The following is a 14,568-nucleotide window of genomic DNA, read 5'->3' on the forward strand; positions in this document are numbered from 1 at the left end:
GTAAGGATTCAAAATTGGATATGAAGATGAAATCTGACACATAGTTTCAGCATTAAACTAATAAAATAATTGCTGCCTGTGGTTGTACATGGGCTGTGGAAATAATTTAGAAACATTATAGCATAATATTTAAAAAAATAACTGAACTAGTTCATTTTTTGAAGCTGTGAACTTAGTTCAAAATTTTGAATTATTTACTATGAACTGAACTAGTTCATTTTAAAATCTGTGAACTATGAACTGATTTACTAATGAACTGATGAACATAGATTTACTATGCATTTCGCTGTCCCAACTGTCCCAGCATCCCCTGTCCTTAGACCCTTCTTCTCAGCGAAGAAAAACTACAAAAACCCTGTGGGAAAAAGCAAAAACCTCTGTGAATGAAGGAGAGATCCTCCTCCCACAGACGGACAGGCTGCTGATGGTCCAGGACTGATGCGCTTCCATTTGCAGATAACAGCATTTCAGGCAGTTCAGGAGCAATGTCATCGTAGGAACAAAATATCACAGTTTTATTACATGTTGTTACAATGTCATTTTTAACCAAACCTTTTCTTTTTTTTATTGCTTGGAAATACATTTATTTAATCAATTTATCCAGATAAATGTTTAGAAGTGTCAAGTTAGTTAAATGAATAATATATTTGCTACATCTCTAAGTAGTGTTGCTGTGACCTATCCCACTTAATCCCCAAGTATTGTTTTTGAGTTTATTTTGTGCAGTACTTACTAATTGCAAAAACTCAATAGTCTTCCGTTTATAGATTGGACATTTAATTGTTATTTCATGTCTCTTTCTCAGGCTGTGGCTGGACCCATGGGACCCAAGGGAGAACGGGTGAGTCATTCTGAACTGCATTAACATTCAGCCTGAAACATCCTCCTCAGCTTCAATTAAACACTGTTAAAACCCATTTACCTCTTTGCTAATCTGATGGAGCATGTTATTATAAAAGTGTCTTCACATTATATTGGATTCATTTTGATTCAGGGTCCTGCTGGTCAGTCTCTGGGCGGTCCAAGAGGGGACGCAGGCTCACCTGGAGAAAAGGTGAATCTGTAGATCTGGACAAGCAAATTCCAGATCAACATAATCTTGTAACACGATTGTTACTTTTGTGTTAGGGCGACAGAGGAGACAAAGGATCTCCCGGCACTAAAGGAGAACGAGTAAGTTAAGAACTAGATTTGAAGTATGTCTGAATATGCAGCGGTCACAAAAATGCAGTTTCAAGTTATTCATTTTGTAAACATCAAAAATGATTTCAGTCCAGTTTTTAACAGTCAGTCCCTGTCATCAATGCTCTTGTTATTGTTTTTTTTTGCCGTAGCCAAAAGTGCACTGCACGTGTATCCATCTATCATTCCCATTGTTAGAGTTTTATGTCCCAGATACATAGTTTTAAAGTCAAATTAAAATGTTGATGCTTAAGACAGTCTGAAGTCTAATATTTAGGACGTGACATTGGGGAAAGTCCCAGAACACATGACAGTTTTTCAGTTTGGTCTTATTTTAATTTAGATTTAATCCTAGACCTTTGTTTAGATTAGTGTTCGGTGACACTTGGTGTATTTAAATTAATAGTAAGTTACTTTTCCAATTGAAATCCATCCATCCATCCATTTTCAACCGCTTGTTCCCTTTCCGGGTCACGGGTGACTGGAGCCTATCCTAGTGACTTTGGGCCTTAGGCGGGGTACACCTTGGACAGTGGCCTCGTTGCAGGGTCAACACAGAGACACAGACATTACAGACAAACATTCACTCTCACATTCATTCACTAGGGTCAATTTAGAGTCACCATTTTTTACCTCACACATGCATGTGTTTGGACGGTGGCAGGAGCCGGAGAACCCGGAGTGAACCCACGGTAACACGGGGAGAACATGCAGACTCCACCCAGAGAGATCATGTGATGTTGGTCTGATCCGGGAATCGAACCTATGATCTCCTTCTTGGGAGGCACTATATATTATTAATACTACTATTTCAAAAGTTTAAATGAGGGAAGGTGCCAATATAACTCGATGGGGGGATTATTATTTTCAAAAGAAACATCCAAACTGAAACTCTGCAAACGTATAGTTCTTTTGTTTCGGTAAGTACTACTGTAGTAGTACTAGTACTGTATATGATTACAGCTGTATGTTTGAATTATTGCCTTTTTACAATAATATAATAACCAATGTGAATGCAGCCTTTTTCGGACCATTATCATTTCAATGTGGTATTCCCAGTTCCTCGCATATGAAATAATGCATTCAAGCTTTGTTTTGTTCAATTGAGAAATATTGCGCAATCCTCTTTTATGAAATAGGATTTAATAATGCAGTGAACCCAAGCCATGGTTATCTTTGAGTATTCCTGCCTTCCAATATGTCTTGTAATAATAAATAATCTCACATAGATGTAAGGTCAAATGCTGCCTATAGAAGATCATGCAAATTAATGTGAAATCTAATAATAATTTGCCTTTTAAAATGGCATATGAGTGGAGCTTATTTTGTGAATGTCTATTTGCAATCATGATTTATCTCCTTAGGGCGTGGTTGGAGAACCCGGAGAGGCTGGGGAAGATGTGAGTCATTTATCTCATTTTAGTACATTATTCACAAAAAATATTACATGATTTTCTCCTTCAACATCTTTGTTTAGCTTAGAGGGTTGTCAAAAGTATCAAAAGTGAAGATACAAATTGATACTAAAACAAGTTAGATCAGGGGTGGGCAATTATTTTCCTCTGAGGGCCATATTCGAATCCAGGCAAGTAGCGGAGGGCCGGCCTGCGATCATTAGTGTGAAAAAAAAAATCCCAAAAATTAAATATCAAATAAAATATCACTTTTCTGTCAAATATAGGCTATTGAATCTATTATTTAATTCATTACACGTCATATTTATTAAGGATACAAGTGCAGACAGATGCCTGAGGGCAAAAAAGGAAAAAAAAAAATTAAACAAAATTAAAAACAAATATATATATATATTTTTTAAATATTACTTGGACAAGCTTGGCGGGCCGGATAGAAAGGCGCTGCAGGCCGGATGTGGCCCGCAGGCCGTAGTTTGCCCACCCCTGAGTTAGATACTCATCGGAGCAAAACAATGAAAACAAGTATTTCTGTAATGACATTTCTCTTACTTTTTATTGAAAACTAAAACTTGTGGAAATGTGGATCTAACATATGTGAATTTCCCTCCTTTTCTATTTCATTCCTTGCAAGTGGGCTGTAGTCAACTTAAGAAATAGTGGTTAATTATAAATACACTTTGTTCAGAGATTATTTGATCAATCAATCAACCTTTATTTATAGAGCCCTTTACAACACTTGACCAGAGTGCTTCACAATAAAATCAAGGCAATACAAAACTAAAAAAAAAATATTACGTTTGATCCAAACTGCACTCCCAAGACCACAAACTCATGGATGTTCATGCAATAAGAACTATTTAAAGATATAGATATAATTTAACTACATATTTGGCTGTAAAAAGGCAGAATAAACACACAATTTATTCCCAAATTACTATCTTATTTACCCAATGCCTTGTCTGTGCTGTGGTCTAAAATGCTCATAATCGAAAAATGTAATAATAATTGACTTTTTGGTTTGGTGAAAAAGTTTGAGAATCACTGGTCTAGAATAAAGGATTTTCATTCTCAACATGTAATTAGCTAACTTAACTTGTTTGTCAAGTTGAGATATTCGTATTCCCGTTTCATTTCATCATATAACCATTCTGACTAAAAAAACCACGCATTTGTTTAATATAAGCAGCCATTACTTTGAATCCCTAAAACATCACTCCCCAGAGTACTTGCACCTAACGATAATTAATTAATTTGTACGTATAATTAAGGCGTAAAAACACGATCAGCGTTTTGTTACCTAATCAATTTGTTTGTTGCCTCTAAAGCCATTCATCTATATTCAAATTGTCGCTCTCAGTTAGACAGCTTCTTCAGTATTTGAGGCCAATCTTCAGCGATAATGGGGCTCTGATTGTGAGCTATCCTGAAGGTTAATGACAGATTTACATGTAATGACAACGACGCTGACGCTAAACAGGACGGAGGAGAGAGCCTCCAGCTGAATCATGAGCAGAGATGTTGTCCTTTTTGCCAATTTGAAGAACAAAAATAATTTCATCCAATTTTGTGAAACTCTCGGCTTGTGTCTGGATTTACAGGGAGCACAAGGTTCTTCGGGGCCCAAAGGAGACAAGGTACAGTTCTTTTTTAAATGATAGCAATGCTATTATAGCCATTTAAATACATATTCTTGATTTGTAAATAATGTTATTATTTCCAGGGAGAGAAAGGCATAGGACTAGCTGGTCCAGCTGGACGCAGTGGACCTCCAGGTTTAAAAGTGAGTACCAAAATGTGAACAGACCAACAAACAACATGTAATAAGAGGGTAATAAAATGGGTAATATATTAAAATGTATCATGAATGTTGGCTTGAAGATATGCAAAGTTTTATTATCGAGTATATTTATAGAGATTTTAAAAAGGGAACTTTCAAATAAGGGTTAAACCTCAGCTATTGGGTTTAAATACATGTTTTTACACATTTCTATTGAATTTACATAATAAAGTTTTTTGTCAATATTGCCCAGTCCTACAATAAACATGTCTGGACTGGCCTTTTTGGCTGCAAGTCATGCCTAATTTGGTCCTATTCTAGTCCTATTCTAGTCCTGGTTTAGTCCTGGTTTAGTCCTGATTCAGTCCTGGTTTATTTCTGATTCAGTCCTGGTTTATTTCTGATTCAGTCCTGGTTTAGTCCTGGTTTAGTCCTGGTTTAGTCCTGGTTTAGTCCTGGTTTATTTCTGATTCAGTCCTGGTTTAGTCCTGGTTTAGTCCTGGTTTATTTCTGATTCAGTGCTGGTTTAGTCCTGGTTTAGGCCTGGTTTATTTCTGATTCAGTCCTGGTTTAGTCCTGGTTTAGTCCTGGTTTATTTCTGATTCAGTGCTGGTTTAGTCCTGGTTCAGTCCTGATTCAGTCCTGGTTCTGGTTGATTTAGTCCTGGTTTAGTCCTTATTCAGTCCTGGTTTAGTCCTTATTCAGTCCTGGTTTAGTCCTGATTCAGTCCTGGTTTAGTCCTGATTCAGTCCTAGTTTAGTCCTGATTTAGTCTTGGTTTAGTGCTGGTTTAGTCCTGGTTTAGGTCCAGGTCCTAGTTATACTTTATGTGGTGTTTTTGTAAGTATAATCACAGCCTTGTTCTCCTTTCCTTCACTTTCAGGGCGATCCAGGTCTTCCAGGTCCAGCTGGTCCTCCAGGTCTTCAGGGAAAGTCTGGAGACAACGGCCTTCCAGGAGTCAGAGGAGAGAACGGAGCTCCAGGACCCCCGGGGCCCCCAGGAGAACGGGTGTGTTTTACGCACTACAATTCATTACACTATTAAAGCGAAAAAGTAAATGTGTGTATCATGAAAACATGGACAGCACCACACCAAAAATAATAATATTTACAATGTTATACATTTTTAAATAATCCAAAGTATCCTTTATTATTTTGTTTATTTTTGGATGAATGAGTCAGTGCAAATATTGTTTGAACTGGTGGATTTAATGTGTGAAATCATCAAACTTTCAGGGTCTTCAAGGTTTTCCAGGTCGAGCAGGAAACCCAGGAGGTCCAGGTCCTGCTGGTCCTACTGGAGAATCTGTGAGTCTGATTTAATATGTTTATATATATATATATATATATATATATATATATATATATATATATATATATATATCCTATCCATAATATTACATTTTCTTTGCCCTAAATTTACATGCTTGCTAAATGCTAAAAATTAATGTGTGTAAAAATATATAAATTGTGTACATCTTAAACAGTATTTCATTTAATATGTATTTTTAAGTTATTTGAAGGATTCATTACTTCACAGTTCCGTACATTTGTATCCACATTATGTGATTGTGTGTGTAAAATCTGTATAAATCTCTTTTGTATTTGAAGGGTGCCCTGGGTACAAATGGGTCCAAAGGAGACAAAGTAAGAAGAGTAAACATTTATGGTCTATTAATACATAGAATAGATATAATTTACAGATATTTTCTTCTGTGTCCAGGGGGAGGTGGGACTGGGAACCCCAGGCCTGAGAGGAGAGAGAGGAGACCCAGGAACAAGAGTAGGCCTTCATCTGCACATGATTTAAGATCAACGTACATTTATGACGTGTATTGTTATTGTTTATTTTCTTTTTTCAGGGTGAAGACGGTCGCCCTGGTGTCGACGGGGAGAGAGGAACATCAGTAAGTTTCAGTTTTCAAAGTATTGACTGTGTAGAAGCGATGTCACAGTTTATTCTGTGACCAAACCATTCACAATGTCTAAAACAAAACCCTTTCTCTAGTATGTGACCAGCTTCATGAACTCATATGATAAATAATGATGAAATAAAGTCCATTTGACATTAAAACAATAACAAAATAGTGGTACAACATATTAATTATATTTATCGATGCAATATATAGTAAAACATCCATTTTATGTATTATTTTCTGATAAATTCATTTGTCATAAACAACAGTGACACATACTGTTCAAAACAATGCCATTTCTGAGGCAGCCTTCTCTCTTGGTTTAATCAACACTGGAGAAATCAGCATCATTATTTATTTCTGTTGTGCCTGACCAAGCACACGGAGCCTCCGGGACGTCATATGTGGATGGTCATTTTTCAGCCTGGTCCTTTCACATAACGCTGCTTTTTTTGTCCCATCAGGGTGCTCCAGGCGTCCGTGGCACTCGAGGTGACAAGGTGAACGCTCACAAAGGTTTTTTATGTTGATATTTCAATACTGTTGTGTTATCTGCAGGGCCCAATGCAGTTTGCCCATGTAAATTACTGAATTAAATCGACACGCCTGAATGAGGCGTTGAAGTGTGGTCATATTTTTTCTTTCCTCAGGGGGACATCGGACCACAAGGTGACAAAGGAGAAAAGGTTTGTGCATCTTAATATTGGATCAGCCTTCTTAACTCACTGTTACAAAGACAGCACTGTGGTCAGCTTCAGAATTTACATTTATAAGTATGGCTGGGCAATGTGACAAAAATATAATCAATGGGAAAAAAAAAAGATTGCATGTTATTTTTATTTGATTGTATTTTGTATTATTAAAAAGAAAGAGAACATACATTAAAAAAATAGCTAACCAGCTCTAATAAGAGATGCAGAAAAAGACATTTTTTTTTCAGTAATTTGAGCTAAAATAATTTGTTAGATCAGGCCCGATGTAGCAACCTTCACTCCCACATGCAGCACCTGATCCTTCTACTGTTCCACAACTGCTGCAGGTTTAGAGATGTTAGCCTTACCACCATTACACATTTAGATCACTGCCTAATACTGCGCAATGATGACGAGATGTGTTAGAGTCAAAGGGCACATGATATTATCCAATATTTGTATTGTTAATGATCTTTAGTACCTCTGATTTGGCACCTCCTGTTTTAGAACTTAAAATATATTAAAACACTAATTCCTTTCCATCCGTCTGTACTCCCTTACCTGAATTTGGTCTTAGCACGCCATCTACTGGCAGCAGTGGGAATGAACAAAAGAAAAAGCTATATAAAGTTTTTGCAATGTAAAGAAACCTGCCTCAAATGCTAATACAGTTTAACACACAGTGGTAATGAAAGCAATTTGATGGCAGAAATGCTCAGAACGAATCTGGTGATGATTTATGAATTTAAAAACAGTGCTTTCGGTCAGTAAAATTTCAGGAAAGATTTTGGGGGCACAAATTAAACACAACTCCAGGAACGTTTTTGATGAGGGAATAATGTTATAACGTGGATAAAAGCAAATGTATGTTGCTTATTGCAGGGTGACACTGTGCTGGTGGGAGGACCTCAGGGAGAAAACGGCAGCAAAGGAGAACAAGTGAGTTGGTTTAATCTACTTGAATGAAACTGAAATCACAGACTGAAAGAGTGTACTGAAACTGTTCAACTGTTCATTAATAATCATAAAACAACCACTTTTCCAATGTAACATCACGTCGTTTTTAGATATGAATTTTGAAACAGTTTTAGGCATTATTTATAACTCTGCGTTGGGTTTTAGGGGGACCGAGGACCAAAGGGGATCCAGGGAGAAAAGGGGCTGAAGGGTCAAGAGGGTCCCGCAGGACAACAGGTATTTCAAACGAAACAATGAAGTCTTTATTATTGAAGTGCAAAAGCAGAATACAAAATAATATGGCCTATATCACATTCATTTACAGATGCTACCTTATTATAAAATACAGAAGTTATAATAGTTCTTGTGCGTCACAGGGTCTAAGAGGAGAGCCAGGAGAAGGCGGATCACCTGGTTTCCCTGGAGCTCGAGGCCCCGGCGGTCAGAAGGCAAGTGCAGAGATGTCTATCATTAAACCCTAAGAGAGTCAAGTGCAGGAATGAGCCATTTTTACCATTATAATTACTGTCATTGTGTCTTCTGACTGCAGGGCGAAGCGGGCCAGCCGGGAGTACCGGGAGAGATGGTCAGTTCAATTTATTTCATCTTATATTTGGTTGGCTTCAGTGATGACATGAGAATGTAGAGGAAATTGAAATGTGTTCTAAACATGACAGACATGATAGTTTTTTGAGGAAGGCAGAAATCAAATCAACTAAATGTGTAACTATTTTCACTTGAGTTTAGTTGGTCACAGCAGTTGCAGACAGTACTATTTACACTAATGAGAAACTCAAAGAGCATTGGAGTAGAGTAGTTATTCTCAAACAGAGCAAATGGAAGATAAAGATATTCACTATGTAACTTTTCTGGTGGGGGTTTGTCAGATGTTATTGCTTTCCCTGGCATGATCCACAGAATGACATTAAACTATTAAGTTATTCAATATTTTTTGACTCCATGAAGATAGATATGTTTAATGCCATGAAATGTTCTGGGCAAAGCATTAACATCTACAGACTTTGTCTGACTACAAGAGAAATGACTAGGCCAGGGTAGAAAACAAAACCAAGAAATCACAAATATTGACTTTTATGTTAAAGTCAGTTACTTTCAGCCTTGGTGTGAATGCCAGCGAAGGGGGTGGTTCCTCTGGCTAAATAGGGACTGTTTGATTATAGGGATTTAGTTTGTACGGGTTTGAGTGAGAACGCCCATGAAGACAACCAGAACAGCTACACAGGGTTATTATAATCTGTGTTTTATCTGTGTTTGATGTTTGTGAACTTTCATATCTCAAATCTAGATATTAGTTCCTGGTTTTCATCATGTAAAATATTGCATTTACAAAATCTATTAGCGATTAGCACATATTTATGTGTTTGTGTATTTATTAACCTCTATTAACCTCTAAACTCCCCCTGCAGGTCTCTTGTGAAAAAACATTGTGAGAAAAATTTATCAAATTAAGACAGTATAATCACATACAAGAACAGTGCATACTGTCAAATATAAAAAAGAGCCAGGGTTTCTCAGGAGAGTTGTCTTCATGTCGATGCAAATGTTGTAAGGCTGGTTTTCCGCCCAGAGACAGCAGGGGGCGATGACGGACACTTCAAATATCGACTTACCCACATGTTTAAGGTGAAAAGGTTACTTAGTTCTACTTGAACTTGGTAAAAAATGGGATCAAAACCTGCGACAAAGTGAAAATTGCAGCATACGATTACAAAAAAATGTACACTAAAAGATTAAAACAGAAACATAATTATACTGTTAGTAACCTGTTTCTAATGTCTCTTTCAGGGTCTACCAGGAAAAGATGGATTTGCCGGACGTAAAGGCGACAAGGGCGAGCTTGGCATCACCGGGCTACGAGGCATCAAGGTATTTTCATTTTACCGTGTGTTTTTTCTGCGCGCTCCAGCACCTATGGATTTAGTGCCCAGTCCAACCTTGACACATCTTTCAAGCATGAGTGACGGCGCCCACAGCTCGATAATAGCATGAAATTGATATGATTTTCTAGAGATTAATGCAAGACAAAGGAGAGGAGGAGATTGCCTTCTTCAGCCCTGTAATGTTTAGCTTAAAGGCAGGTGTAGGTGTATTTGGAAAGCCTCCAAGTTTTTTTATGGATTGCTGAACAAATTGAGTGGCAGTTTGGGTGGTGGAGGTGTGGCACGTAATGATGGATGCAGTAGAAGAACAGACAGGCTTTAATTCACTTTAAATATAGCCCCCAGGTTCAGGCCGGTCACTGTGATACCATCCATTTGCCAAGCATGTTCTAAATGCATTTGAAATCACAAGGTCGTAGGAACGTAATAAGAGGATATTTTAGATCATTATCAAGTACAAGTTCTTCTTTCTTCTTCTTCTTCTTCCTTTCTCCCTCCTTTTCTCACCTTGAGGCTTTAGTGTCTTGACTTGATCTATAAAATAAATTGTGTTTATTGGGGCAAAAACTGTCTTGCAAGTTGTCTATGTCCCACCAACAATTTTGAAAAAAATAACACATTTTTGTTTGTTAATTTGTTTTAATGTGATTAGATTTAAGATGTATGTTTTATACAGAACCAGGAGCGCTGTCATGTGAAATATGTAGTACTAAGCTAAAGCATAGAGCCAAAGGAAGACCAAAAACAAGATGGCTGAACAATGTACTTGGCAATTTGGGAATTTGGGAATTAACTTTGATTGTGCTTTGTTGTATATATACTGTATCTTTTTTACTCTTACATGTCTGATTTTGCATGCTCTTATTTTCTTTTCTTTATGTTGTTTTTATTGCCGAAGCAAAATGGTAATACAATTCTGATTCTGATTCTGCAATAAGTCAAATTTAAAAAAGGCAGACCTACCAACAAACTAATGTCCTCAATATTGTAGTGTTTTTTGTTTTGTTTTTGCCTACACGTGTGTAAAAACTGCTAACTCTGAAGTTTAGATTTGTATAAACATGAAATGCATTTAAAATGTGAACTTTGAACAGAATATGGTTAATAAAACACTCATCGCAGTGGCATTTCTTATTAGAAAATTCATATTTTTTCCTGAATCGTTCAGTTCTATTTGGCAAGCTGTTTTTACGTTTAAGGTTAGGCTCAGTCTCCAGGAAATTCATGTGAAACAACATAATGTCTCCACAAAGCATCAAAATACGTTCTACTCTTTATGAGTGGCATTTCCTTCACAACAATGGCCTCTAATTGTACCTGATGTTCCATTCACTCTTTTGAACTAAGACATTATCTGCCACTTCACCAAATGACATGCATTTACTGTTCTTTCCTTTATGAAACTTGTATCTATAACTCTGTGCTGCCATTTACATGAAACTCCCTAAATTAGCCTTTACAAAGGCTAATGCTATCAAACGCCAACCTGGAAAACACTTCAAACTGCGTTATTTGCCATTAACGATAGAAAAGAAATTCTGAAGAAAAAATAAGTGCACTCAGCGACATTCTACCTCATTCTCCTCTTCAGACTGCATTTGGTCCGGCGGGTCCATTATTCTTAGAATCACAGTCATCAAAAGTGTATTTTCTTTCTGTCCTGCGTCATAGCCATTAGGTGATGCAGTACTGTACTTGAGGAGAGCCAACACACTTGCTCCATGTAACTTTAAATATTTGTATCTTGTTTCAGGGAGACAGAGGCTCCAAAGGAGTCTGCGGAGGAGAGGGACCCAAAGGAGACAAGGTACAAAGTAACTAGAGAACATTTTAGGAAAGAGGAACACAATTATTGACACCATGACAACAGTGAAGTTCTTCATTTTCTTCCATTACTGTTACTATATGTAACCAACAATCAGTGATTTTACAGTGACTTAAAAAGCACTTTGCGTTTAGGTTTAGTTTCCTGAGTAAAGATTGAATTAGTTTTACTTCTGAAATTGTCTATTGTTTTATTTTAGTTTTTTCAATATTTTTTTGACCTGACCACTATTACTATTACTTTTACAAACATAATAACACTCCAACTGTGTTTGAAACTGTGAGCACATAACAATAGTCCGGTGCCACAACAGTGAAGTGTTTAGTGAGTATTTTCCAGCATCACAGATATTCAATTGTAAATCTGTATTGATATAAGTGCGAATATGACTCAAATATTACCTTTGTTATATCCATCCATTTTCTACCGCTTGTTCCCTTTCGGGGTCACGGGTGACTGGAGCCTATCCCAGTGACTTCGGGCCTTAGGCGGGGTACACCCTGGACAGTGGCCAACTTGTCGCAGGGCTGACACAGAGACACAGACATTACAGACAGTTCACTCTCACATTCATTCACTAGGGCCAATTTAGAGTCACCAATTTTTACCTAACACATGCATGTCTTTGGACGGTGGGAGGAGCCGGAGAACCCGGAGAGAACCCACGGTAACACGGGGAGAACATGCAGACTCCACCCAGAGAGATCATGTGATGTTGGTCTGGTCCAGGAATCGAACCCACGATCTCCTTCTTGGGAGGCAAGAGCGCTAACCGCCTTTGCCACCTTTGTTATATATTAAACATATATATCTAGTATATTTCATCATGTATTTGTGGGCCTTATTGCTTTAAAACTGTGAGCGGACTTGCTTCTTCCCAGATCTGAGCTGTAACTTGGCCTGGTGGTGTCAACTGCATGTCTCCATGGAGATAGATATATTTAATGCCATACTATGAAATATTGTAGTCAAAGCAACTCCATCTCCATAGAAATAAGTCAGTGCCGGGGGCTCCACGGAACTTAAGTGTTAATTGACCAAACGTTAATTTGATGAATTATAATTAAAAGTTGAGTATTTTTTCTTTAATTTCTCTCCAGGGAGACGGCGGTATCCCTGGCCGCTCGGGGCTTCCAGGAAGAAAGGGAGAACAGGTATGATAAAAGCTGTTGCACTTCTCCATGTTGTGTTTGGTTTGACTCCCGTGTTTCCTCCAGGGGGATGTCGGGGCTGCGGGTGCTCTCGGCAGTCCAGGGAAAGAGGGACTTGTCGGACCCAAGGTTTGTTCGATAATACAAACATCATCAACACGGGCGTCTGTAAAGGCCACGAGTGAAGAGCTGTGTGTGTTTGTCCAGGGCGACCGCGGCTTCGACGGAGTGTCCGGACCCAAAGGAGCTCAAGGAGAGAAAGGGGAACGGGTACGTGTTGTTTCTGATTTTACGAGAACGTGTCCCTGTAATTATTCTGAAATGTAAATCAAACCAGGAAGAAGTATTTCCCACGTCGTCCCTTGTTGTCTGTCAGCCAATCACAGCCTGACGGAGGAGACATATTATGCTTTTTCTGTACTATAATTAGATCCTTTTACATTTTGTTAATTTCAACCCACAGTATTGGCCTTAAATAGCTTAGTAATATAAACAGGTAAACTGACTTCCTGCTCTAAAGTACAGAACTCCGCCTCTTCATTGTGACATTTCACTTTAATAAGCAGCAGATTGTCATTTGCATCTTTTTATTTTTGAAAAGTGGCTGCATGACATTTTAGAATCCAATGTATCACTCAGAGTCATAGTTGTTTTTTAATATAATTGCAACTAAGAACAGGGATGTGGGCGGGGAAAACTGAACTGCTCTTAAGCCAGTTACAGGACAAAATGGGTTGAACTCAAACTTGCACAAATCAATAAAAATACATCTTTGAGTAAACTGATGATGAGCAAACACTGTTGAAACGAGGTGAAAATCTCATCAAAGTGGATTTTGCACAATATGTCCCTTTTTAGGAGTCAAATGCAGAGAATGATGTTTCTCTGATGACAATGTTTGTTGGACACAGGGCCCACCAGGAGTCCCCGGCCCTCCAGGACCCAGAGGAGGAGACGGGCCCCCAGGTCTGACCGGAATCCAGGGACTTGCTGGAACTACTGGACCAGAGGGACTTCAAGGACAGAAAGTAATGATACAAATATATTTAATAATTAAATAATATTGATTTACTTGAAAGAAACAATTGTATTTACAATGTTTTCTCACTTGACATGTTATGTAATGTAGTTTGTTAAGTACCGTATTTTCCGGATTATAAGTCGCAAAAGCCAAAAAATGCATAAGAGAGAAGAAAAAAACATATACGTCACACTGGAGTATACGTTTTTTGGGACATTGATTTGATAAAATCCAAGACCAAAAACATCTTGAAATACAATTTAACAATTTAAAATAAAACAGATTAGTGAGCGAATAACATGGTGAATAGGTGTACATATGCTAACGTAACACATTCAGCCTCATGACGCACAGACGGACACAGACGCTAACAGTGGCACATTCTGCACACCGGACCGGCAGCTCCACGTTCAGTCGGTACCATCGACAAGATAGAGTTACACAAAGCATGAACCATCGATACTGAAAAAAGACTGGGTCACGCCAAGTATGAACCATCAATATTGGAGCACAATAACATGGTGAATAGGTGTACGTATGCTAACGCTAACACCTTCAGCTACATGACGCACAGACAGAACTGTGGTAAGTGTCTGGAATGTAAAACATAACATAACATATTAACAGTTATTCAAATAACTATAGCATAAAGAACATGCTAACACGTTTACCAAAGCATCAATATTACCCCAAATCACTAAATCCATTGAATCCTTCTTCCTCTGTGTCACT

The 14,568-nt window shown here is 37.9% G+C and overlaps 1 protein-coding gene across 1 annotated transcript in view; it reads left to right on the forward strand.

Annotated features, from left to right (window-relative positions):
* Window positions 1-14,568, forward strand: part of col7a1 (collagen, type VII, alpha 1) — a 122,422-nt gene that overhangs the window by 94,778 nt on the left and 13,076 nt on the right. Inside the window, exons 87-109 of the mRNA XM_072452705.1 lie at window positions 806-841; window positions 995-1,054; window positions 1,129-1,173; window positions 2,547-2,582; window positions 4,196-4,231; window positions 4,318-4,377; window positions 5,257-5,382; window positions 5,610-5,681; window positions 5,985-6,020; window positions 6,097-6,156; window positions 6,236-6,280; window positions 6,754-6,789; window positions 6,940-6,975; window positions 7,864-7,920; window positions 8,104-8,175; window positions 8,316-8,387; window positions 8,489-8,524; window positions 9,745-9,825; window positions 11,593-11,646; window positions 12,765-12,818; window positions 12,882-12,944; window positions 13,023-13,085; window positions 13,727-13,843. Coding sequence (XP_072308806.1) covers window positions 806-841; window positions 995-1,054; window positions 1,129-1,173; window positions 2,547-2,582; window positions 4,196-4,231; window positions 4,318-4,377; window positions 5,257-5,382; window positions 5,610-5,681; window positions 5,985-6,020; window positions 6,097-6,156; window positions 6,236-6,280; window positions 6,754-6,789; window positions 6,940-6,975; window positions 7,864-7,920; window positions 8,104-8,175; window positions 8,316-8,387; window positions 8,489-8,524; window positions 9,745-9,825; window positions 11,593-11,646; window positions 12,765-12,818; window positions 12,882-12,944; window positions 13,023-13,085; window positions 13,727-13,843 — 1,353 coding nt within the window. The remainder of the gene's footprint in view (window positions 1-805; window positions 842-994; window positions 1,055-1,128; window positions 1,174-2,546; window positions 2,583-4,195; window positions 4,232-4,317; window positions 4,378-5,256; window positions 5,383-5,609; window positions 5,682-5,984; window positions 6,021-6,096; window positions 6,157-6,235; window positions 6,281-6,753; window positions 6,790-6,939; window positions 6,976-7,863; window positions 7,921-8,103; window positions 8,176-8,315; window positions 8,388-8,488; window positions 8,525-9,744; window positions 9,826-11,592; window positions 11,647-12,764; window positions 12,819-12,881; window positions 12,945-13,022; window positions 13,086-13,726; window positions 13,844-14,568) is intronic.

The sequence above is a fragment of the Eucyclogobius newberryi genome, unplaced genomic scaffold (assembly GCF_026437365.1).
Source record: "Eucyclogobius newberryi isolate DKJ021-1_F unplaced genomic scaffold, fEucNew1.0.hap1 SCAF_19, whole genome shotgun sequence".
Taxonomy (NCBI): Eukaryota; Metazoa; Chordata; class Actinopteri; order Gobiiformes; family Gobiidae; genus Eucyclogobius; species Eucyclogobius newberryi.